Source organism: Microtus pennsylvanicus, chromosome 5, assembly GCF_037038515.1.
Source record: "Microtus pennsylvanicus isolate mMicPen1 chromosome 5, mMicPen1.hap1, whole genome shotgun sequence".
NCBI lineage: Eukaryota > Metazoa > Chordata > Mammalia > Rodentia > Cricetidae > Microtus > Microtus pennsylvanicus.
The window spans coordinates 98,119,911-98,145,180 of NC_134583.1; the positions used below are offsets into that span (position 1 = coordinate 98,119,911).

The 25,270-nt window shown below is 46.2% G+C and overlaps 1 protein-coding gene across 5 annotated transcripts in view; it reads left to right on the forward strand.

Annotated features, from left to right (window-relative positions):
* The first annotated feature begins 4,751 nt into the window (after positions 1-4,751).
* Positions 4,752-25,270, forward strand: part of Prune2 (prune homolog 2 with BCH domain) — a 253,641-nt gene continuing 233,122 nt past the window's right edge. For 3 of the 5 annotated variants that reach the window (XM_075973641.1, XM_075973644.1, XM_075973645.1), the window contains exons 1-2: positions 4,760-4,828; positions 8,329-8,571. In XM_075973641.1, the coding sequence (XP_075829756.1) occupies positions 8,536-8,571 (36 nt within the window). In that variant the 5' untranslated portion in view covers positions 4,760-4,828; positions 8,329-8,535. Of the gene's footprint in view, positions 4,829-8,328; positions 8,572-25,270 lie in introns of all 5 variants that reach the window. The other 2 variants (XM_075973642.1, XM_075973646.1) reach the window with 2 other exon arrangements.

Here is a 25,270-nt window from a genome sequence, read left to right on the forward strand (position 1 = left end):
AAATAAGACAAGGCCAGGGAGACTTTCCTGCTTTCATTGTTTTTGTGGTTTCCAGGGGCTCCTATTTGGGAGTGACCTATTCAGAGTTCAATATGTCCCCCGTACCTGAAATCTCTATGGCTCCACCTGTCTATATGTGTCTCCCATGACTACAACATTACCTGCGGTGGAATAAGACCATTTCAGGGATTTGCCATGAATGTGTTTGTGCAGACCAGAAATTCCTGGATTCTTTCACACTTACTCTATGTGTTTTTCCTGCATTTAGGTCTGTCCTGTTCCTGAGCCGCAGGGTTTCTCAGCCTTTACTAGGTCATCACACAGGGTAAGTACCCAGGTTTCTCTCTACCCCAGGTTTCTCTCTGCTACAAACAAAGTTCACTGTCGGTCCAGCTTTAATTATTTGGTTCCAAATAGTCATATTTGCATGCACAAATATTTGAGGAATTGCAATGGTAATCAGCAGATGCACATTTTTGAGATTATTTTAAAAGTCTTTTCTTGAGCTGGAGAGGTGACTTAGCGGTTAAGAGTGTGGGCTGCTCTTACAGAGGATTTGTGTTTAGCACCCATGCCAGATGGCTCCCAACTGCCTTAGCACAGGCTCCAGGGGACCCTCTGGCCTTCATGGACAGCTGCAATGACTTGCAATTTATCCTCATACAGATGCACACATAATTTAAAAATTAAAGATACCAAATATTTTTAAAATGTATCTTTTTATCATTTTTTTCCTGAATTGGAAGTGTCAAAACAGAGAGGTTCATTAACTAGTAGAAACGGAAAGAAATGGAGGTAGGTTTGAATTGTTTGAGTAGGTAATTAATTGTTTTTCTCTTCCTTTCTGTCTTTCTCCGTCTGCCACGTTTCCAGGTCTAAAGTTAGCTTGAGCGAACATTCTGGAAGATACTGTCTTTGAATATAATCAAAAGCCATCACTTTTATAAAACCCTAACTAAGCAGTTCAAAACGCCTGTACCCCCCCCCCTCGGTGTTTATCTGGTCTGTGCACTTCTCCCCTGAGAGGCTTCAGCTTGGGAGGAATTGGAAAACACTTATTAGTATCATTATCCGAGGAAGTCATTATCTGAAAAGGTCGCATTGCCGGATGTAGTGGGAGGATACAGCAAGGTGAGATGGATGGATGCCTGTCCTCGGGAACAGGGCAGAGCTACGGAGAGGGACCAGAAGCGGGATGGGCTGAACAGGCATTGGGTAGATAGCAAAGCGTGCGCTGTAACTCACGCACCGTTTTCAAAGCCCCCCATTCTTCCTGGTTTGCTCGGTCCAATGTTTTCAACGAGCTGCTGCGGAGTGGGAGCTGTGTGGATTTCTTGTTAATCAAGCTAATGGCCACATTGCTCTCTTACCGTGGGTTTGGAAGTGACCACAGACTGCCTGCGTCCAGGTGCTGACTTGTTGCTTCAAATCTGGTTTTAAAAGTTTTGTTGTTGTTATTGTTGGTTTGTTTTTCTATTTTCATCCAAAGGTTACCCCCTTTGTGGGATGAGAGAAGCATCTCTGAAGTTATAAAAAGCAAACCGTGTTCCTACCCTGAATTTCTGAGGTATTTCATTGCAAGACTAAGGTGAACGCACCCTTGAGGGGACCATTTCCCAGACTCCCTTAATTTAGCTGTAGAGGTCAGGGTGGGTTATATATTTTATATAATATATATATATATATATATATATATATATATATTTCCAAATGGGGAAGAGCACTGGGCAGGAGCACCGCCTGGGTAACTGCCAGAAGACCTGGCTCAGGAGCCGAGTGTGGCGGCAGAAGATTGGCTCGGGTGAACTGACTTGGTGTGTCTCTTCTCTTCCTTCTAGAACTGCATCAGTTTTTACGGTGCAGCAGCCTAAAATAGGGAGATATAGATCAAATCAACTTTTTAACATTCTTTTAAGTCAACAGTTTGTGGCACTTGAAAAAAAAATTATCCACTTCTCAGACCTGGAGAGATGGCTCAGTGGTTAGGAACAGTTGCTACTCTTTGCTCTTGCAGAGGACCAGAGTTCAGTTCTCAGCACCCTCATTGGGCAGTTCATAGCCGCCCATAGCTCCAGCTCTGGGGGATGGGAGGCCACTGCCGGTGCCACTCTGAGGAGCCACTCTGGATGAACACGTGTGCACATATGTGTGTATGTGGGTTTTGTATGAGCATGGGTGTGCACCACATAAATAAAAGTAAAAATGCGTTTTAAAATACTCCTGTCTTGCTACTTCCTATCTGATGTTATTGGAAACACATTCAATTCTGAGTTCTCTCTTTTCTTCCAGTCACAGGTAAGATTAAGAATGCCTTAGATGACAGTGGTGCAACATCCTCCAATCCGAGACTTTTTTTTTTTTTTAAATTTTAGGCTTCCTGCCATGAATAGATAACTCCTCGGAGGACATCAGCATTTAAAGCACAAGGAAGCAAAGATTCAACTTGCTACTTTCCTCTTCCCAAACTTGCCAGTTTGCATCTCTTAATCCACTGAGCTTCAAACTGAGGCTCCTCAGGATGCTTGGTCTGCTGTTATTTGTTTAGGGCAAATGTCCATAAAGATATTTCACTGGCAATCAGACTTAGTTTCTCCTCATGTTTGTTCTTGTTCCTTATGGACCTAATGTGACTCATTTTTGTAACAGTAGATTTTAAGGTTGAGAACATCCACTCAAGTCTTTCTTTTTTTGCCAGGACAGAGAGGTGTGGAGACAGAAGAGTCAGTGTCTAAAGGACGAAAGCAGCTTCTGACCATCGCTGCGTGGTCTCTTCTGCTTTGGCAGAGGGGTGAGGGAAAGGGAAGGGGGCTGGGGATGGAGCAAAGGACACTGTAGGAGAGAAGCCACCATGTGGCCTAGCCACAGTCTACGGCAACAGCTCCAAAAGACCTAGGATGCCTGTGCCTCAGGGACATGCAGCTCTTTCCTTCTGGTGATTTTCTGGCACATCACTATAGTGAGGGTGTGGCCAGCTTATTCTTGAGTATGAAGGACACTTAATAGAGCAGTGGGGTGTGTTCTGATTTCTTCCCAGTCTCCAGATTTACCTTCGTTAGATGGGCCGCTGGGTTGTGTACTCCAGTGGAAGGGTACTGGTACGCTTCAGTCTGAGCCCCTGGGCTGTGGACCCTGATGCCTGAGCTGGAATTCTGCTTTGGCTATTGCTGCTTGAATTATTTGTTCAGGTTACTTTTTTTTTCCTAGTTGGCACATCTTTGGATCTCAGTTTCTTCATTTCTGATACAGAGTCATTTTAGTGACTACTGTTCTTCATCTTTTAAGGTTACCTCAGAGATAAAAGATAATGTTAGTAGAATCTCAGACCTTGAAAATTATTAGCATTCCAAGCCCCTTGCCTAATATAATTGTACAATGGTCCCAGGAGAGAAAGCTCACACCAACTGTTAGTCTGTTTTGAACTGCTATCACAAAATATCACAGCCTGGATACTTAGAAAGCACAGTGTGTGTGTGTGTGTGTGTGTGTGTGTGTGTGTGTGTGTGTGTGTGTGTGTGTGTGTTTTGTTTTCCTTCTGACTCACAGTTTTGGACATCTAAAGGCATAGCATTGGTGTTTTCTGGGGTCTGATGAGGTAGAGTCAACATGGTGGGATTATATAAGGAAGAACTCACTTGGTGAGGAAGCCAAAAGCTTGTATGGGGTCAGCCTCGCTATTTCCTAATCACCCTATTCTAAAGGGAACGGACTCACCTGCCTGTCCCTATGAAGGCGATGAGCAAGTTATCTGATGACCTCCCACAAGGCCTCCCCTCTTACTAGTGTGTACCAGCCTCCAAGCTTCCAACACAGGCGGCTTCCAGGACACACTCAGCCATGCTAAAGCGCAGCACATGGATTTCGTGAGGCAGGCGGTATTGTTTTGAAGGGAACTGAGCTACCTTTCTGCAGGAAGAGTGTGTGGAAAATGTGAGCCCTCTGGCCTCAGTCGGGTTGAGGAAAGGGGGACTTTGCAGCCACATGCTTCAATTTTCAACAGCCACATGCAGATCTTCAAGTGGCAGCCACTGCTCATTGTCCCGATGACTCAGAGCGCTTGCCCTCTCTACTGTCCTTTCAAATTAAATTCATTGCTCCACAAGATGCCTGTGCTTCCCAGAAATGACGCAAGTGCTGTGTGCCCTGTTCAAAGCCTGGACATTTGACTCTCAGGATACTCTCCCATAAATGAGCTGGGCCGAGCCACCCACTGACAAGTCCAGTAAGGCAGGCCCCTTTCTTCTTTCTAACAGAGGGCATGGAACAGCTGTATACATTTCTTCTTCTAAAATCAAGTCTTACAAAGCCCAGCTTGTAAAAATTTAATATCCTTGCCAAAACACATTAAAAAATTAATTCCTTTCACTATGACTTGTCAAAATGTGTCACATCTGACCATTCAAAGGGTGAAAAGCAGGCATTTCCCAGACGGTGAGAAGCTGAACAAAGTGTAGAGACAAAGATACTTAGACTAAGATACCCTCTGTCTCCCATCCTCAAAGAAACCTCCAGTTCTTTCTCACCGAGGAGACGCAGATCCTTGACCCGTATCACAGCAATGAGTTAGAAGCAGCTAACAAGTCAGTACCAAGGGACTACACCTGCTAGAGCAGGGTGGGGTGGGGGAGGGGCGGGCAGTGAGCTGGAAGGCCGGACAAGTCCACAAGCGGTGACTCAGCATCTGCCAAGCTACTTGAGTTTCTCTTTAAAAGGGACAGCATATGCCAGTGGCTGCTTTTAACCGAGGAGATGACCACATTTCCCTCCTTTCTGGTAATAAGGAGCTGGCCCAGGAAGAAGCCCAGCTGCCCTTACAGTGGCACCAATAACAGTAAGAATACCTGAAGGTGGATGTAGGGACAGTGTTCTTACGAGAACCTGTGAAGAAAGATCCGGAACCCCTGTGGGGGTGTGGGGGGGGAGTGGGAGGGGAATGGGGGGAGTAACTGAGAAGGTAAAGGACACAGGTCCTGAGAAACTTAAATGTCACCAGCGGGCTGTGCTGTTGAGAAACACCTGTGGTGCCTCTCTGGAAACACGCTTTTCACTGTGTAATCCAGGCACCAAAGGAGCAAATTCGTAGGAGGTGGTGGGTGGTAGAGGTGGGAGGGTTAGACATGGACCCCCTTGGGGACATTCTATTTCAGTGCATGCGCAGTGCACTTCCCTTGCTTCACGGAAGACCCTCCTTTCCACTGAAGTCACTCCATTGTTTCTCCTGTTCTTAATGGAGCCTTGGGAGATAAGAGCGTGATCAACAGGACTGGGGCAGCTTGCTCACGTGATTGCATGTGGGCTGCACGGTGACTCTAAGGGGGAAGGTTATTCCAGCCTTATAAATAGAGGGACTGAAGTGCTGAAAAAAAAAGTTTGCTCAAAATTGCTTATTGGGTAAGTGGCCAAGGGTTCGTGCAGAGCCCGGCAAGTTCCCTGCATCGGGCAGAGCCCAGCAGGCGCCGTTTACTTCTGTTCCACGTTGGGGCTGGAGAAGTTAAGACAACGCCCCACATATAGCTACCATCTGGCTTGCTCACAGCAGCTCCCGCTCCTCCGTGTCTGGGACTTGCCTTCAGGTGGCTTTAGCTTCCTCACGGCATGAGGCAGGTTCCAAGAGTATGTATTCCAAGAGGTAAATAAAAGGAGAGGCTGCCAGTCTTAGAAATGGAATGGATTCCATGGTATATTTGATTGTTTGTGAAGTCATGGAGCTGTTCTAGATTCAAGGAGAGAGAATGTGGATCCTTCTTCTCATACGAACAATGTCAAAGAACTGCCAGCCTTCTTTAGCCTGCCACAGATCAAGGGGAAGGGCAGAGACTATTGTTGCCATACTGTATGGCATAGAAATTAGCACCAAAGCTGATCCGCTTCCCAGCAGCTTCGCTTAGCCTTGAACTGCAGCTCTGTGAGCTTATTGAAGGCCTGGCTCATGTCCGCCCTATGCACCTGGAGTTGGCTATATTAGCCCAAGCATAGCCAAGGCTTCTGTACACTGAAGGAAGACACAAAGGGAGTGCAGTTCTGCTCCTGGCTCCTGTTCTGTTCACTGAAGCGTGTCAACCCAGCATAATGTTTTAAGGCTTGACAGTGCACCCTAAGAAAGGCTTTGGGCTACACTGGGATCCAGAACACCCTGTGTAGTCACTGACTAGTTAATAAGGACTTAAGCCTGTGTCCAAGTAGTCTTCTCTGGTAGCTACCCCACAACACTTGGTTATACTGGCTTGTAATCCCAAATACTCAGAAGGCTGAGACAAGATCGAAAACTCCTGTCTACAAAAAGAAAAAAAAAAAAAAGAAAGGCAGGGGGTGGGGGGAAGAAGAGAGAAAGGGGAAAAGACGAAGGTCAGCAGCATAAAACGGTTATTATGTGACATTCACTAAATTCTCCAGTGAAGCCAGAGGCAAAAGGAGGTCTCTGGATTGCTCTCTATGGTGTTAGTGGAATTGTCTGCACTACTTTATCCGTATGGTTTTAAGTTCCTTAAGTCAGCAAAGAAAGCAGATAGGAGCTGCAGCTTCCTCGTGGCTCATCACCTGAATGCGCCCCTGAGCTTCCCAGGCCCATCACTTCTGCTAATTGGATCGCAAGACTCTTTTTTTTTTTTCAGTGAAAAAGGATTTGATTAGGAAGTGTGTAAGCACATACAAGGAGTGGGAAAATGACAGATACAGTATCAGACAGACAACACACACACACACACACACGCTCAACGCTCTTTCCAGACACGTTTATCCATTAACATATGTTTAAGCTGAGAATCTATAGATATAGAACTCGTGTCCTGTTAGTGATTCCGCTATGAATGAGGTAAGTGACGTTTGTGTCTTCGTGGAGCTCACAGCTCAGAAGAGGCTATAGAGGCTATAGAGTCAGGCAATTTATAGCACAGTAGAAAACCTGAATTGCTAATAGAAAACAGAGAGGCTAATAGAAAACACAGCTCAGTCTGTGGATAAATATAAACATGTCAGGAAGGCATCCCGGACAACAAGCCCCATTCTTAAAGTGTGGTACCTGGAGCTGGCGCCTGTGCAAACCTTGGGAGACTGCTAGACATATAAAGTCTTCAGCACACATAGACAGACTTGAAATTCTGGATGTGACGCAGAAACTCCTGTTTCAGTTTCTTGTCAGGGATTCAGACACATACTGGAGTTCCCTGAGACCTGGAGCCTTAGGGCTGCACGTCATGGCTGATGCTGTGGCCGGCATCACAGGGTGCTGGTTTAGTTGGACTGGAAAAGGGCCTCAGTCTAAGAGTGTTTGAAGTCTGTGGTTAGTATACTGTGACTCGAGGCAGGCTGGAAACACCTCTGTGCTGAGGCCTAAGCTCAAGTTAGGCACTTAGGACCGAGGAGAGGACAACGGGATCTTACAGGGAGTTGTGTGTGTGTGTGTGTGTGTGTGTGCGCGCGCACACACACACACACACACACCTGCTGCTGCCCTTATAAAGGAGCCTAGCACAAACCTCCATGGTATAAATTAAGCTCACAGTGGCAAACGTGAATGTTTATTGCCGTGCTTCTTATACTTGAGTGTAAATAGACCCATCTGAGAGTTTCGTAGAAACGGACACTTATTTAGTGGGTGGGGGCAGAGAGTACATTTCTAATAAGCTCAGGGATGCTCATGCTGTTGGTCGGTGAAACCGCTCGCTTGTATCACCCAGCTTTTCCCAAGCATACGTACCAAGAGTAGATGGAGATGGCGCAAGGATATAGTTACCCATTAGCCCCAGGAATCATGGAAAGGCGACTAGTTGCAGTGAGCTGAGGAAACCGGATGCTGGATGGATGGGTACGCTTGGACGGTAGGGAGGAAAGTTGCAGCCTACACAACCTCCCTGCCAGCTCTTCTGGTTATTAGCCATCAAGGTCGGATGGCTTTTAGCTCAGCAATTCCTCCCTGCCCCCCCCCCCTTCCCTCCCAGTGCCAATCTCCCTGAGTGCATTCCGGGCCAGGCCAGCAGACCAGCTCATTAAGTGACCACTGAGCTCTCGGTAAGATGCCAGCCAGCCAGAGAGGCGCTGGCCGAGGACAAGGTCTCTCCTGGGGCCTGAGTCCCTCTTCCCACCTTTCCTGGCTGGGGCCTGCAGCAGTGTTACTCTGCAGCAGCCCCTAGTACTTGGCGCGTACTTCTGGGCGCTGTCCATGGTTGCAGCATCTTTCAGCACACCGCGTCAGGAGGCCACCGCGGGGCTCTGCGATTGGCCGAGGAGCCCCTCGCCACCCCCACCACCAGCCCCGCGTCAGCCCCCCCCCCCCCCAGGCGCGTGCCAGCAGGCCTGTGGAGTCCAGGGCGGCACACCCACTTTCCTTATTAGGACAGAGTCGGAGCTCTGCGGTGCGTGGGCTGGGCCAGCAGTCCGGAGGAAGGGAGAAGGGCTCAGTCCCCGCCAGCCCGCCTAGGGAGCGGCTGGTCCCTGAGTCCCAAGGAGCGACCACTTTCTGGAGATTCTGCTTCTGCCTGCCGCTCTCAATCCTCTTGAAGCTCTCCATCGGGACCCCTGGTCCTAGTCCCTTGCAGAGGCATGGAAGAATTTTTGCAACGCGCCAAATCTAAACTGGTAAGTTTCAGGGGTGCGTGTGTCCGTGCGCGTGGATGTGTGCTGCTGGAGGCGGGGAGGAAAGGGTGTGCCGAGGAGGATGAGGATGAAAACAACTTTGTAGCTTAGTTGTCGGTGTGTGCAAGCTGGGCCAGCAAAGAAGCTCTGCGGCTCTCCGGAATCAGCGATCTTTTCCCCCACCCGCAGCCCAGCAAGGTGCAGAGGTGGAGTGAGGCCTGTCTGAACTGATGTGACTCACTGCGCCACACAGTCCCTTCCGCCTGGCCTCACTCCTGAGAGAGTTTGCTCCCCAAGGACAGGGACAGTGAGTGAACGAGGATGCTCCTCCTCTAGGAGAAAAAAAGAGCCCTTCCTTCCTTTCATAAATGCAAAAGACTTGTAAGCGTGAAAGAAAAAAACAAAAACAAAACAACCCCCCCCCAAAAAAACCCGAAGGCCTGGGACAATAGTTAAGCTGAGAGTGGCAAAGCCCTTGTGAGGATCAGGGTTCTGCCTGGATTGGGGTGGCACCCCTCAGAGGCTGTACAGTGCAGAACTTAGGGGCATCCAGGGTATGCTGACTCTGGTCTCTGCTCTTTCCACACCCTGGAGCAGGGCAGAAGGGGATAGCCTCTGAGGTTGGTGGGCTTCGCGTGCTGGTCTGGTATATTTTACTGTCTGAAAATGTAAGCAGTGAACTATAATGTCACCGCGTGTCTGCCGTTGCCACCCATTCTGAATGTTGGGGCACTTTTCTCCAGCATGACGATAAAAATCATAACGGAAAGATTTCAGTCTTGGCACTTAAGAAACAAAAGCCAGGTCCATTTAGAAGCTGTATGTTTTATGGAGTCCAAAAGTACCTTTATGGGTCTGGCCTAAGAGAAAATGCATAATCTATGGTGCCTATAACCTTTGAAACTCCCCACAAGGCAGCACTGAAGTCCGGGAGGTGATGCTTCCACCACAAGGCAGGATGCCATCTATTTCCTGAACATAACAAAGTGCAGGGAGGGCTCTACTCAGGGCAAGGGTGGCAGCGAAGCCCTACAGCGCCACATGTAGAAATCCTTTCTTCCTTTCCTCTTTATTATTTTCTTCTAAAGGGACCACCAAAGTTGATTAATGCTGATATTTTGTTTTCTCCCTTTAACTGGTACCCAACCCAGTCCATCAGCATTGAGTGTTTGGGAGAATGTGATTAAATCGAGAAAGTTTCTGATCACTTCTGTGGTTGTTGACTCCTTGGAAGTTTTACAAAACATAAGGGAGGGGAAAGAAAGCAACTTAGTGCAGAAACTCAGCAATTGCCTTGCATCCTGCTGTTCTTCCCCTAGGAGTGGGAGAAGGTTGCTGGAAACATCAAGTTAATCTTGGCAACTTGTGATCTGGGCCTGTATGTGTAAGTGGATAACAAGGAAGTATAAACACAGAGTTTGGGACTGCAGCTGTGGCATTTTCTCAGTTTCTAAGGATAATGCTCAGATTGTGGGATCCGCTGGGAGTCTCATTTCTAACAGCAATGCCTGGATGGAAATCCCCCTTCCAGAGTCATCAGCTGAAAGGGATGTGCAGTATATTTACTGAGTCCCTTCATCAGATGAGCAATTGTTCTCCATCATTAAAAAAAAAGACTGGAAAAAGGAGGTTGCTTGATATTGTTACCAGTTTCCTGCATTAGCCAGAGGAGCAATTAGAGCTAAATTGGCCTTTTCTTAGAATAGGCTTCTGGCTAGAAATCACAATTAACCTTTCTCGCTCAGCTGCCACAAATGTGTTTGGTCACTTTTGCTCATCACACATTTCTCCTAATAAATATTTTCAGTAATAAAATTCATGCTTAATATACAATATTCAAGAAGAGACCGAGCTTTTCTTTAGCCGATGTTTTCCTTGGGAAGACAGATCATGTCTGTAAATCGTGCCATTTTTCTGTGAAAAGCTTATTAAGGGAAAGACATTTACTGTTCTGATTTTTGTATTAAACTTTTGTTAGAACCGTAGTTAGAAAAGAATTGTGGGCGGAACTGTTTTCTATTCAACATTATTATAAACTGATCGATATGATTCTTAAAACTGCCTGGTTGCCAGATTTTCCTCTTGTTTTATTATTTATTTTGATGTGTTGTAAGTGTGATATATAACTTTGAATCGTTGAGGTTCCTTCAGAGATGTGAGCATGGGCTGGCTACTTCCAGGAGACAGCAGGGCCTTGAGTTCAAGGCAGCCTGAAAAACTTGGTGAGACCTGATATTGAAGGAGAAAGCAAGTGTGAGACCCCAGTTCCTTCCTAGGGCTGTAAAGCCAATCAATAAACAAACCAAATCTCTTTGAAGATTTGCCTGCTTTCCCCTACTAAGAATATTTGTTTCTGTCTGTTATTGAGAGGGGAATGTTTTCATTCTAGGGCGGGCCCTGGGTTAGGCTAAAAGGAATGGAGTCAACAGTATAACTGACAGCAAGGACCAAGCCAGGGGTAAGAGCAGCCAGAGGGTCTGCTCTTCGCCTAGACGCTCCTCCCAGCCCTCCATGAAAATGCAGTTGTGTTTCTAGTCTGGCTACCCACCGCTGGATATTGAAATAGGAGTGGGCAGACATTTTCCTTCTCTCAGCCAGTGCCGCCGGCTCTTCCTCCACCTGCCGGTTCAGAATTGAAGCAGAGGCAGAAAACAAATCCTGCAGTTCAGATCAGGCCTTCAGGTTTCCCTTCACTTTCTGTTCTCTTAACCATTTGGGTGGTAGTGTCTTGGCCTTTCTTAGATACACATTCCTGTGTAAGAGAGACCGAAGAAGAAAGGGAAGGAAGGATGGCTTCCTGCCTATGATCTGGGAAATGTTCTCCAACTTTACACTAGTTCCCTGAGAAAAGTGTTTGGTCAAGGACCACTTCATGGAAATAAACTCCAAGTTCCCATGAACTTTGGGGAACAATTGTAACTGAGGGATAACGCAGGGGTGGAGAGAAAGGCATGAAGTGGGGCTGGCAAGAAACCAGTGTCTCCATACTGGGTAGGCTGGTTGCTGAGCCCCTTGTACCCTCATATACCACCAGCTGATGCAATTCATGCAGCTGCTGATGGGTGGGGACCACTGCCACCCACACACTGTAATGTGTAGGTCATAAGTCAGCCTTGGAGGGGACACCAGCTGCTGTCACAGGAATGTTGTTTGTAAGAGAAAGTGAAGAGTCATGATTGCGGTTCAGGGCACACATGTGCCACAACAGTGACAGCTGAGACACTTGACTCTGATGCTCGTGGAAATGCAGATTTCTATAGGAGAAAAATGCAGGATGATCTGGGTGTCAATGTATACTCAGGGATGCATCACACTGGAATGAGAGTTCACAGCCTAAACTCTTCATGAGCAACTGCATCGGAGAGAAGCTCTATGGGGTAGCCATACAATGGGAAACTGAAGCAACATATTTATCCTGATTTTACATTGGAAGGAGATGTGTGTTCACAAAATGGATTTAAATTCTTTATCACGTGTGTGTGTGTGTGTGTGTGTGTGTGTGTGTGTGTCGGAGGTCTATTGTCAGAAGTTGGTCCTCTCCATTCACTATGTGCGTCCCAGGGCTCAAACTCGGGTTTGTCACCCTCCACCCATTGAGTCATGTCTCAGAACCCTGAGAAGGAATTTTTAAAAGCACTCAGAAAAGGACTGCAGTGGGAAGGGGCAGCAGTGGAGGAGAAGCTACAGAACACATTCATCCGGGAGTTGATGGTATTCTGATCCAGGGCCATGGGATCAGCTCCCCGACCCCATAAGCCAGGCAGGTGCTCTGGAGTTGCTACCCTGACCTGATATTTTATGACAGGGACTCTTCTAGCTCAGGCTAGCGTTGAGTTTTTGATTCTCTGCTTTCTAGTCTTTGGGATGTTAGTCACACTCTGCCTTGCCTGACCCCAGCAGTGAGTTTTGCCCAGGGCATTTATGGACAGGAAACTGAGGTTTCCAGAGCCCTTCTGGAGTAAGCGCAGTGGCATCTGCCTGCCTTGCCGAGTGATGACTGATGAGAAACGAGCCTTGGCTAGGTCCAGACTCCGCTGGGTTTCTCACTGTGAGATCATCCGGTCCAGCAGCTGAGAACTGTTTAAGCCTCAGGACCTTTGGAAAAGAACCTGACCAGAGCGTTTCCAGGTAACCGGATGTCGGAGTGTAATGGTCTGTCTCAAAGAAAAGAGGTGTTCATTGTCACTTACACAACAGCTCAGGACCTGGAGGACATGTGATCCATGGACAAGGTGCTCTTCAGTGTGTGGTTTGGGGGATATTTTATGTCACCTCAATAAGAAGCTGGCAGGCTTGGTGTAGTACTGTTTATTTGAGTGGATATTGTGGTTATTTTGAGTTCAGTGCACAAATCTCCGGCATGCTTTCAAGCGATGGTGTCTTAGTGAAGGAAGCCTGTGCTTTCTTGGCATTTCTCCATCCCATGCTCACAGAGAAGAATGGGAATTGGATCGTGGGGATAAATAAAAGCTGTGGAAGAGGAGAAAACACATAAGCAAAGGATGCAGTGCGGCTTTGTTCATTGACTCTTCTTGAACCTGGCCTTACTGGAGAGTCACAGACTTTGTGGTTTTCTTGGAGAACACTGGGAAGGGGCTGGGCTGGAGTGGGGCTCGGGGGTGGCACGGACTTTGACATGCGTAGCACCTCAGGGTTTGTGCAGAACACAGTCTGCACCGTGATGTGGCTCTCCTTTTGTAGGTATCACAATAGCCATTCACAATCTCTGGCATCTCCATAGATCCATTTCTTTGGGCTTTGGGTTTTGGTCTCCAGAGAGGTACCGTCTTCTTCCTGAGAGACTTAGTGAGGCTAGTGGAGCTCTACCTCGGTCCTTAAAAGTTAGACCTATATAGTCTGAACTCGAAAAACTTACATAGTTTTAAACTGGGAAATATATAATGGTATTTACTTTGTGTGTTTGTTGTAAAATCAAGATGAGAAACCCATGGCTCTTAGCACAGAGCTGGAAGCAATGGCTTCTGTCTCCACTCCCTCCCCCCAAGCGCTTCTCTTCTGTAGGACACTGTGATAATGAATGACATTGTCAGTCATCCAGTTTGTCCATCTGGAAGCATCCTCCCCTCCATCCCGGACCGCAGTGGCCACCCCACATTCTGCCTATTGCTCTCAGGCAGCTTGCTGCACAGAGCCTTGAAAGCATCTGGCACTCAAAGTTGAAAGCACTCCCCACCACACACACACTTAAAACCTTGAGAACTGCTTTAGCGTCAGGGTGGTTTCTCCATCTTAAAACCTTGTGGTTACTTTCCGTTGCTCTTAGGAGTATGGACGACATTCCTAGCACACCTCTGCGGTTACCCTCTTCTGGTTTCTCCTCCTTTGCCTTTGGCTTAAATAACACCTGCCACTTCTTCAAATAAAAATGAAGAAAGGAAATTCCTCCGGCCTATCCCCCTCATTCCCTGACTATAAACTATAAATAATATTTTTTTTATTAAAAAATGCTTTTAGGTCTCTTGTCTCAGTTTGCCATTATATTGGGCATATTTGATTAATGCCAGTGTGCTAAGAGTAGGGAGTGAGGCCTCCATATGCTTTTGCTTACCATTGTATCTCCGGAGCCTGTCACGGTGCTTGATGCTTGTGTATGATTTTAGAATGAAGAAAGCCATAAATCAAGAGTCCTGGTCAAGGCATGGCAGAATGTAGTGACCCAATAAAAACCAATAGCTGGATGGACAAAGTTATATTCTGGCAGGTCTAAATCTGGAGCAGAACTTGAAAAGGTTCAAGGAGTGCTAGGCAATGCTTATATCACAGTCATACAAAATGTCCTTACATTGCTAAGAGGCTAGCCCTTATGCCTGGGGGCCTGCGATAGGTAACTGTCGATAGACCGAAAGCATGGGCAGAGAAAGGCACGGGGGAAATAAGGCAAGTCTCTGTGCAGCCACACTTGGTAGATGAATGGACAATGGAATTGTTATATCCAGACTTCCTTTGTGGGGCTTGAAGAGTAAAAGTTGGATGACACCCCGCCCCCTCCCATCCCCGCAATCCCAGCAGCTGTGCCAAACTGGCCCAGCCTGTTCTCTGCATCTGTGCTATTACTACAGTCCTGAGAGAGATTGCCTGGGAAGACTTTCAGCATCCCCTGGAGAAAGAGTGATGGTACCAGATATTCTTTTTGGAGGGCGTGGCCCAGACTTAGCACTTGTACTCCTCATACATAGAACAAACTCATGTGAAGTTCTGAGCCAGAATTCTTGTTTAGCCGACGGGACTGTTGCACGGCATAGCTTTGGTCCCCCAGTTCGTGTAACTCTCGGCGTGTGAGCTGAACTTCCCAGCTACGCCGATGACCTCAGAATGAAAAGTTTGTATATCTTTGAATTCAGTTACAGAATTTGCGTATTTCTATGTATTTGATAATTCATGTTTTGGAGCCAAGCATGTTGATGTTTCATTTCCTAAGGTTACTATTTTAGAAATAAAATTTTCTTTCCTTTTTTTATTTTGTTACTCTTCTTTAAATGAGAGGTATCTTTGTTATGATTTGGTGTATTCTTTTGATTCTAAGCAAGACTATGTAAATATACTTTACAATAACATATCTGATCTTCATCGGATTTTAGCAAAAAATTATGTCTAGTTAGAATTCATTCGTTCGCTTTTGAGAACTAGATTTTTTAGTAGGATGGAATTACCTGCAGAGCCCTCCAAACCAGTAGCTGAAATAGATGCAGACGTAATGCAAAGCTTGTGTTCTTACGCTTGGTGCCTGCTGACCTCCCTTAGAGCAGCAGTGGGCATACAGTTTTAAATCTGAGACCTTGAGCTGGTGAGTGTGAGGCAGTCATGGGGAAGCCACTTACCCTAAAGAAGAGCTTAGATTTTCCTGGATCATGGTTCTGGATTTGGAGGACCCTCGGACAGCATTCTGCTCCGCATGCGTTTCTTGGCCCTAAATGTAATGCGGTGGCATTGGGGCTGTGCGTGGGTTCTGCAGCCAGAGGCCTGATGGAAGATCCTGACTCTGCCGTTGCTAGTTAGTAGCCACACAGTCTTGAGCACTTTGCCTTCTTGAGCCTTGGGTTTCCTGTCTGGAAAGTGAGAACAAGAGGAGAATCCCCTTACCAAGCCCGCAGCAGGTGACACATGTGAAAATAAGAGTGTGGTCTCCGTCCATGGTACCAGGAAGGTGACCAGAGAGCCAGACAGGCCTGTTCACTTCACAGAACTGGGGACAGTTCTTAGCTATCTCTATTCCAGCCAAAACTTGTTGAATCTCTTTCTTAGCTCTAAGACAGACTTGTTTTGTTTAACCCCATATTGACCTTGAGATCAGGAGGTTTACATCTCTGTGCTGTCTGTTTCACATTAAAAGCCCTGGACAACTGGGCAATAACCAATGCTGCTGAGAATTTGTTATGAGAAAATTATGGCAGCAGATTGTTGAATAAGCTGTTGAGCTTCATTCACTGTGTGTCCAAAAGAAGTAACCTGTGAGCTATTTGGAGGATAGGGTATGTGACTAGTTTTCCATATAACTAGAAAAAATGTAGCTAATTTGGTGAAGTTTTAATAATAGAAATACATCAGGAGAAGTTTGAATGGAAAACAATATTCAAGTGCTAAGGTCCCGAACATATGGGTTGGTTGGGCAGAGTCCCTCATGGTTATGGCTGTCCTGGCAGAGCTGGTGGCCGAGGTTACTTAGACTGATTGTAGGGTGGTGTGAACTTCAGTGGGCACAGCTGTGACAGAGATCTGGGGTGCTGGCGCTGCTGTCTTGAGCCCATCCTGCCATTGCTTCCTAGAATGTCAGGGAGGCAGGGCCACCGAGGGGTAATGACTGTGCTCAGCGTGCAGAGTGAAGCAAAGGTGAGAGAAAACCGAAGAAGGAATTGGAAGGGAAGTAAGAGCAAAGAGAGGGACAAAAAAGACCCAGGGAGAAGCAAGTGTGCATGAAGGTGCAGCTTAGAAGAAAATCCAAAACTCGGCGTAGGATGAATTTCATGGACACCATGTCCTCTATCTCGATTCTCTGGCAGCTTGTGCCAAACCAAAGTCTACCCCAAATGGGGAATTGGGCCCAGGCAGCTTCCTTCAGGCAACTTAGACTGCCTCAACTTCATTTCCTGTTGCAGTGAGAAGATACTGGGCTGACAAGAGCAACTTAAGGAAGGAAGGGCTTGTTTTTCTCCCAATTCCAGGTTATAGTCCATCGCTGTGCAGAAGGCAAGGTGGCAGGGACTTGCTGCTGTCATTCCCATGACATTCACAGTCGGGAGCAGAGAGCAATGATTCAGGCATGCCAGTCCTCACTCCAATTCTCCACTCATAAACATCAGGTTCCTTTGCCCAGAAAATGGCGCCCCTCCAGTGGGTGGGTCTTTCCATTTCAATTAATATAACTGAGATAATCACACATACACTTGTACACAGGCCAACTTGACCTAGACGGGTTTTCACTGAGACTCTTCTCTTGGGTAATTCTAAACCCGGTCAAGTTGAAAGGTCAAACTAACCATCACACCCGCTTTCACGGTTTTCATAGGAGAATCCTGCAAGTTCCATTCTCTATTTGTTAGACGACACCTCAAGGTTGCTCAGGGAAGCACTGGGGTTTAATCGAGGCAAGTGAGAGTCAGCTACTGTCACCTGCACTGGCCTTTTAATAAGCACTTGGCCACAATCCTCAGGAATTTGCTTCTCTCTAGGGTAGATGTTGGAAGTTACTGGTCAGTTACAATGGAAGCACAAACAAAAGCGAATCAAACAGGAAGCAGGCCCAGGCCTCCGGTGTGTGCCCTGCATTAGTGTGAGGGAAATAGTCCTAACGATGGGCCCCGATTGTGGACGACATGCCCTCATTGATGTCACCTACATACATAATTATGGTAGTAACGACTACGAACAACCAGGGAAGAAAGATCTGTAAACTCAGTGTTGCATTTAAAAGGTGTGCAAGCAATTTCAGAACAAAAGAAATCTCATTAAGAGGACTAAATTAGAAAAAAGTAGAAACAGTTGCATGGAGGGTGAGCTTCCGCTGCCTGGAGAGGCCTCTGGAATAGGAGCCCATGCCCTTCAGTCAAACAGGTGTGTGACATGTGTAGCACAGTGCTCATGAGTCAGCACAGAGGGCGATGGAGCTAGAAATAGGAGCTGGGGGATAGGCATGAATCCTTGGCATGACTGAGATGTGAGTACTCACCCCAGTTCCCATCCTGATGCAATAATGCATTTGGTTCTGGACTCCAGGAGAATGCAGCAGAGGCCATTCACATGCAGACGCCTAAGAAGAATGTGGGCAGACCCATGCTGGTCTGTCGAGTGTTGGAAAAGGTTTTATGAAGGGGCTCTGTTGAGGAATCATTTTTTCCTTAGTTATAAAATCAAGATTTAGAAGGACCCTCTTTCCTCCTTTTATTTTATTTATTTATTTGGTTTTTCGAGACAGAGTTTCTCTGTGTAACAGTCCTAGCTGTCCCAGAACTAGCTCTTATAGACCAGGCTGGCCTCAAATTCACGGAGGTCTGCTTGCCTCTGGAAGCCCATTCATTTAAGAAGGCCCAGGCTGTTTTCATACAAAAAAGGATAATATCGTATTATGCATGACTTTCGCATATAGAGAAATGATCATGTTGGGCTTCCTGCATCGTCTCCACAAAGGGCAGAAACAGAAGCCCTTCCCAACGGTGCACCCCCACACCCTCTTCAGGCTTGTCTCCTACAACTGCTCATTTGGCCATATCAGCACCTGGCTCTGAGGACAGAAAGATGGCGGATGGTCCATTCAGCTCAGCTGCTTGTAGCCCATGGGTATGTCCAACAGAACAGAACCCACTTGTGGCTGCTCCCAGGAAGGCAGTCACTCTGGGCTCCTCTCTGCAGAGGCAAGGGGACAAGTGAACACCCGCACCTGTGTAAAAAGCCAGGTGCAGTCACAGACCTGACTTTAGGCCCAGTACTGTGCGAGGTGGGGACAGGAAAATCTCTGGGTTCCGCTGGCTGCCAACCTCGCTGCTGTTTGATTGAGAGACCCTGCTTCAAGAATGAGAGTGATAGAGCAAGGCACCCTGTCTCCTCCTCTGGCTGCTGCACACACAGGATATTCATATCTGAACACATGCATGTACATGCACCTCTGTCTGTCATGAAGAAATAAATAAAACCAAGTAAAGCCAAAACATTGCTATGGTTCTATAACTGACAATGCCGGCCTCTTGGTTGATAGCCCTGGATGGTGGCCTGGAATGCCATTACTCTTGGATTTGATCTTTGGGAAAGTCCAGAGCATACATCCTTGTAGTAGATGCAGATCAAAATACCATCCCAGCACTGGCTTTTAAAACATTTTGAAAAATTGATTATCCTTCCAAACCATTAGGCCTGCTTAAGCCTGATGAGAGAAAGTATACCTCTTATTTTTATGGAATTATCTCATTAAAAAAATGTGCCTCTGGCCAACATGGCGTCCCTGTAAAACCCCATTTCTCTAAAAAAGGGCTTCTATGATGGCATTTATAGAGACTATCTTGATGGTCCTTGTAAATCTATGAACCTTGACCCATATATTCCCATGGTTCTCTTTGCTGGACTTGTACGCTGAGTCAAATGGCTATTCCCTGGTTATGCTCTGGCCTGGTAGCCACTCACAGAGGGATGTGGACCCAGCTGTGAGAATCCCACTGGTCCATCCTGTGTTTATGATTTGTGCCACAGAAATACAAACAGCTCCGGAGTCACAGACCTGATGTTTAAAACAGTCACAGCTTCAGCATCTGTAGAACATCCTTGGATTATATTGCAGTCTTATTTCTTAATAAAAGAATAACCATTAAAGCAAATCCAGAAAAAGAGGAAAGATAAAACTCTCAGGTTTTTTCTTTTTTAAAAAAAATACATGTAGAAAGAATAAGAACTAAAATCAAAAACCTTGGCCTGTTCATTGAAGCATGATAGTGGGTAATATTTTGAGAAGTAGATTTGGTAGTCTTCTATGCTCAAGAAGAAATAAAATGTTCCTATATGTTGACACCTCGATTTTTATTATTTTATTATTATTTTACTAATTGTTTCCTGTATTATTGCATAGTATTGAGACTCAACATCTTTCTAAGGAGGAAAAACATATAACATAGCTTATGCTTTGGGTTTTTCTTGTGAATACCTTACAGAATTAATAGAAAACACCTTGCAGGTGTAGGCCAACTCGTGAACACCTCTCCCTCACTACCCTCAGCTCCTTGCAACTTCTTGCCCCATTTAACTTCTGAGAACATTTCTCTCAAACCTGATACTTTCAATGGCTAGATTCCACTCTCCTTTCACGGTGGAAGCTCTTTGTTTCTTGACCTGCCTTCAATTAACTCGAAGATACATCTTTCTACGTTTCAATAGCTCTGAAATTGAGATGCTTTTTGTTTTCTACTGCTGACAGTCCCATACATTTACATATTAAATTTCCATCCTTTTCACCCCTCATCACCCTGCTTCATCCTCACTCTTTCTCCCACTCCTCCTTCCTAACTGGTCTTACTCCTGCTTCCGTGTCTTGAGTATATGTAATTGATCCACTGAATTTAAATGGGGTTGCAAGCGTGGGGCGTTATTTACTAGGACATGGGCAAATTTTAACTGGCTATACCACTGAAGAAAATGTCATCCCTTTCCCTAGTCACTCTTAAATGTCAAAGTCCCTTAGGAGGGATGGGGCCTTAGGAGTTCTTTCCTCATTATATAGGGAACTTGAGCATTTATGGCATTTGATAGCCTCAGCGTTCGAAATCAATTCCCTTAAAACATTGAAGGATAGCTGTTGTTAGCAATACAGATCATAGTGTTACACTTCATAATTGCTGTTAATATTTGCATCACATATGAGAATGAGATCAGAGAGAGGTACAGCCTTGGTCAAGGGCACATGACCAGTTAATTTAGTGAGAGAGCTGGTGAAGAATGTCTTTTCTGATTTTCCAGCATCCGTGGGGCCAGAAAGTTGGTCCATCCTTTCAAAAGATGGCTTAAAGGTCCTACAGAGAGTTTGGTAGTTTGGATTCTTCTGCATAGAAGAGAATAATGGGCAGGAGGGTGGAGAGATGGCTCAGCAGTTAAGAACACTTACTGCTCTTTCAGAGGACCAGGTTTAGTTTCTAGTTTCTACATGGTGGTTCACAACCAAACATAAGTCTAGTGCCAGGGGATCCAGCACCCTCTTCTGTAAGCAGAGACTCTTCTTTGGTTTCCTGCACTTGGGAGGCAGAGGCAGGTGGGTCTCTGTGTGTTTGAGTCCATCTTGGTCTACAGAGAGAGTTCTAGAACAGGCTCCATACCTACCGAGAAATCCTGTCTTGAGACATCAAAAACCAAACCAAACCTAACCCCCCAAAATACATCATGTGTTACAGCTTGTGCTGGTTAGTGTTTTGTTTTGGTTGTTGGGTTTTTTTTTTTTGTTGTTGTTTTTGTCTGTTTGACACAAGCTAGGGTCATCTGGAAATAAGGAGTCTCAAGTGAGAAAATGCCTCCATCAAACTGGCCTATAGGCAAGTCTGTGGGGTCATTTTCTTGATTCATGATTGATGTGCGTGGTGGGGTGGGGCAGGCCACAGTGGAAGAAAATATAGCTGAATGTGAGCCTGGGGGGCAAGGCAGCAAGTAGCTCTCTTCTGTAGTCTTCGCTTTGGTCCCTGTCTCCAGGTTCCTGTGTCAAGTTCCTACCTCAGTGATGGAGTGTGATCAGGATGTGGAAGCCAAGCAAACTCTTTCTTCCCTCAGTTGCTTTTGGTCATGGGGTTTGGGTGTTTGATCCTAGCAATAGAAAGCAAAGTAGAACATGGTCGCAGTATGTCAGAGGCCACAGGGCAAGTTCAAGGTGTGCAAAGATGAAGACGCTCCAGGCATCCAGGCCCAGGCGTAGAGTTCTGGGGTTGTCTCTCTATCTGTTTCAGTCTCTCTGTGTCTCCATCTCTCTATTAGAGGCCAAAGGTCACATTCAAGGTGAGCAATGACGAAGAAGCACCCGGCATCAAGGCCCATGCATGGAGATCTTGTATTGCCCCTCTCTCTGTCTCTGCCTTTCTCTGTCTCTCCTCTTTCCTCCCAGCCCCCAGAAGATTTAGTTCAAGGCCTTAGACAAGCCCAACACATCCTCTCAGCTGCACACACACCCCAACTTTCTTAAGACTCGATTAACCCACCCTGGTGCAAGATAGGAAACATCAGCTGTAATTGAAAGAAACTTTAGGGAAGTGAGGGTCAGGATTAATCCGGGCTTGCTAATTTACTTGTATGGGTGAAAATTTTAGGCTTACTGGTATCTTTAAATCCCCTATGCTAATTTTCCTTCGGGAGATTCTATGGCTCTAGGATGGTTCATACACAGTCTGTAATTCCCGGTGCTGTGTTGAGATGGTTTTGCATATTTCAAGGAAACTTACTTGAGTTGATATTTTCTTCTAAGAGTCGGCTGGGAGGAGAAGCCAGACTCCAGGAGACTGTGTTGTGTAAGTGCTAAATCATGCACATAAATATTGTCATACAGTGGGGCAGGCAGCTATGGAAGTAAATTAGTGTGTGCTGTACGTCAAAACTCCTAGTTGTCCAACTCTTTTCTTAATCTATTTTGGCTTTTTTAAAACACAAAGCATAAAGCATTGAAGGCCAGACAGGATCAATCAAATTAAATCTGTCTTGCATGCCCTGAGTCTTTTGTTGGATGTCTGCTTTTGCCCAGAGTGTCTCTAAAATGGCCTTCTCCAAGGCCCTTCATTCACCCTGCTCTGGTGAGCACTTGATTGTGAGCACAATTCTGAGACAGGCATTATTAATCCCACTCTATAGAGGGGGAAACTGAGGCTGGAAGATGTTAATGTAACATACTCTCTACACAGGACTAGTACATGTTGTTAACTTTCTAGAACACTATGCCAAGACTCTTAGCTTATATTTCTGTTCGACACAACACAGGGACATGATACTCTTCTGGGAAGGGTGGCGTGCTGGCAGCGCCACTGAAATGCGCATAAGTGATAAGTGTAGGAGCCTCTGGGATCTTGGATGGAACAGACCGAGTGAATACAGATTGTGTTCCTAATGTGCTCTCAGGAGACACTGGTGCTGTTCAGTCCCAGGTCATGATGTGAGTAGTGGGGTTCTGGATCATTTATTGGCCAGGAAGCAAGAGCCATCGGGCACACATCCCCTTTAAAGGATAATTAGAGCTGGAAGTCTGCAGAGCTAGGAGCCGGTAGCGCAGAGGAAAAGGAGCAGCGGTGGGAAGGTGTGGCCTTGCTGTGTGGCCTTGCTGCAGTCCTGCTGCCTTTGAAAAGCCCGAGGCTCTAGGAATCTGCTAGAATGTGAAATGGAGGCGAAGGGATAATCTGCAGCTACCCCATTTCCTGTAAGAACATAACTAGTTTGTGAGGATAAAGACTCTGCCTCTGGCCACACAGTCAACCCTTGATTCTGCTTACCAACAAGGCAAGGCCTGAACTAATTTGCATTCTCATGTGAGTTCAAATTAGTTCATGTCCCTTATTTTTGCTTATACAAAACACAAGCATTTGAGATTGCACAGGGTGTGGCAGCAGGGGAGGACCAAAAATATACCAGTGGGCTTTCTGGAGAGAGTGGAGACAAGGATTGAAGGGAATGGCAGCCTCCTTAGAAAGGGAAGGCCCTCCTTAGCTGGCTTCGTAGCTATTTCAGGAGCACGGAGTACCTTAGGCCGCTCTTAAGGTCTTGATCTTGGTAGTGTCTGAGTGAAACTGTGCTGTGTCTTAAAACAGTTCACTGGCTCGCCCCCTACTATTCGGTCTCTATCTGGTTACTCTAACTATGTTTCTCTGTGCTCATCTGCATGGTTCTTTGTTCCAGTTCCTTGTCTCATCCTCCTTCTGTTGGGGATGCATGTTCCCTCAGGTCCTGCTGTTACTTAAGGGGTTCCTTTATAATTCATGCCCTTCCTTCTTTGTCGACAGCTCTTACTTAGTCCCTCTGCTCCTTGGGTGTGTTGGTTTCTTGTTCAGACTTTGCTTCCTGCAGGCCCTTTGAGCCTTTCTGTTCCTTTTCCCTTAACACAGGATTCTGTTTCTCTAAGCAGTGAAGTCCCAGAGTGGTTTGTGTCTCCTTTAGTTGAACATGATTAGCAGATATTTTGGACTTTTCCTGAATCATTTAAGTACTTTTCCATGTAGGTCGTATTGGATTGTGTTGAGGTGTGTCTAGTGGTTTTCAATACAAAGATGCGTTCTCTGTTCTGGGCATTCCTTGCTCAAGGTCCTCTCAGGTACCAAGTACCTTCTGTGTCGTGGGTGCAGGCTAAAGGAGCAACAGCAGCCACCTAGGATCAAACCCAGGGGCTTGCACATTCTAGATGCCAGCAAGCATCGGAGCACTGGGGTAAACCCCCAGCCCTGTGAATGATTCTGCTCAGAATCGGAACAAGTCGCTTCTAAAGGAGTTAGAAAGACAGGGAAAAGTTAGAGGACCTGGAAAGGGAAAGGAATTTGCTAACCTGGAGTCTGTTCAAGTCTCTTGCCAGCTGAGAGTCAATAATTTTAGAATACTAACATAATTTCGTGACTACCTCACTCCGATGATATTTCTTTGGAATATTTCAAGTAAAAATGTTCAAAGAGCAGTGAACTATACTTAAGGCCCAAGTGATTGCCTCTGAGTATGGCCTTCTTCCATTTCCATATGTAAACCTGCAAAGTTTTTTGGATGGCTTCACAAACAAAACCTTAACTTCATTTACAGTACAAATGTGTCTTAATGCTTTGTGCAAGCCTCGGGACCCAAGGATTTACCTGCCCAGCTAAAATCATATACAGTGTACCCCAAGAACCATTCTTTGACCTCATGTGCTGGAAAGAGGGAGAAATAAATCTTTTCAGCAAGGCTTTGGGATGTAACTTCAGCCACTCAAACCGTGCTTACAGTGATTGTAAAACCCTTCAGTACAATGTTGAGAAATCCACAATCGCACCTGCGTGCACACTGTCCTCCACTAAGTATCTCTCTCTAATGCCTGTGCTTAAATATGCCAGGAGAAAAAGACAAGATCTCCTGAGTAAATTGGGAGCGCGGGGACCTTGGGAAGACAGAGAAATCTTGTCTGTCTTTATAAAAACAATAAAAAAAAATAACACTGAGCAGAGAGGTATACATTCTTGGCTTCTGGACAAAAGTCAGTCATGATTTCTCTCAGACATGGAGCTCTCCAGACTGTGTTTGCCCCCTTCCAGCCACCGTGTGGAAAGTATTTACATGTTGCTGCATACAATCCTCTGGTTTATTAGCTGTGTGTAGCACCTATGGGCTACATGAGCAGGGACCTTTCCAAGGATGGCGGCGTGTTCCTGGGAAATTCCAGACTAGGGTGGGGAGCAGAGGCCCTGCGGCTTCTGTCTGGAAGCCCGTGGGCCAGTCTTTGGGTCAGGTCTTGGTAGACTGCTAGGTGCTGAGAAGGAATTCACTGATGCACTCCGAGGCTCCTGGCCTGCAGGGCTGTTCTATCTCATATCTGTAACCTCAACTTGCAAGCCCGAGGGGGAAAGAAACAAAGCCAGGGTGGAGGAATAAAACGATCAAGTTTAACCACTTGGGGTGGGAACTCAGATACATTCTGGAGCCTCTTTGGGCCAAGGTCGACTTGTAAAATGTAATGCTGTCTGATACTTATCTTTCTGGACATATGGAGGAGCATCCTATAAATTATTTTAAT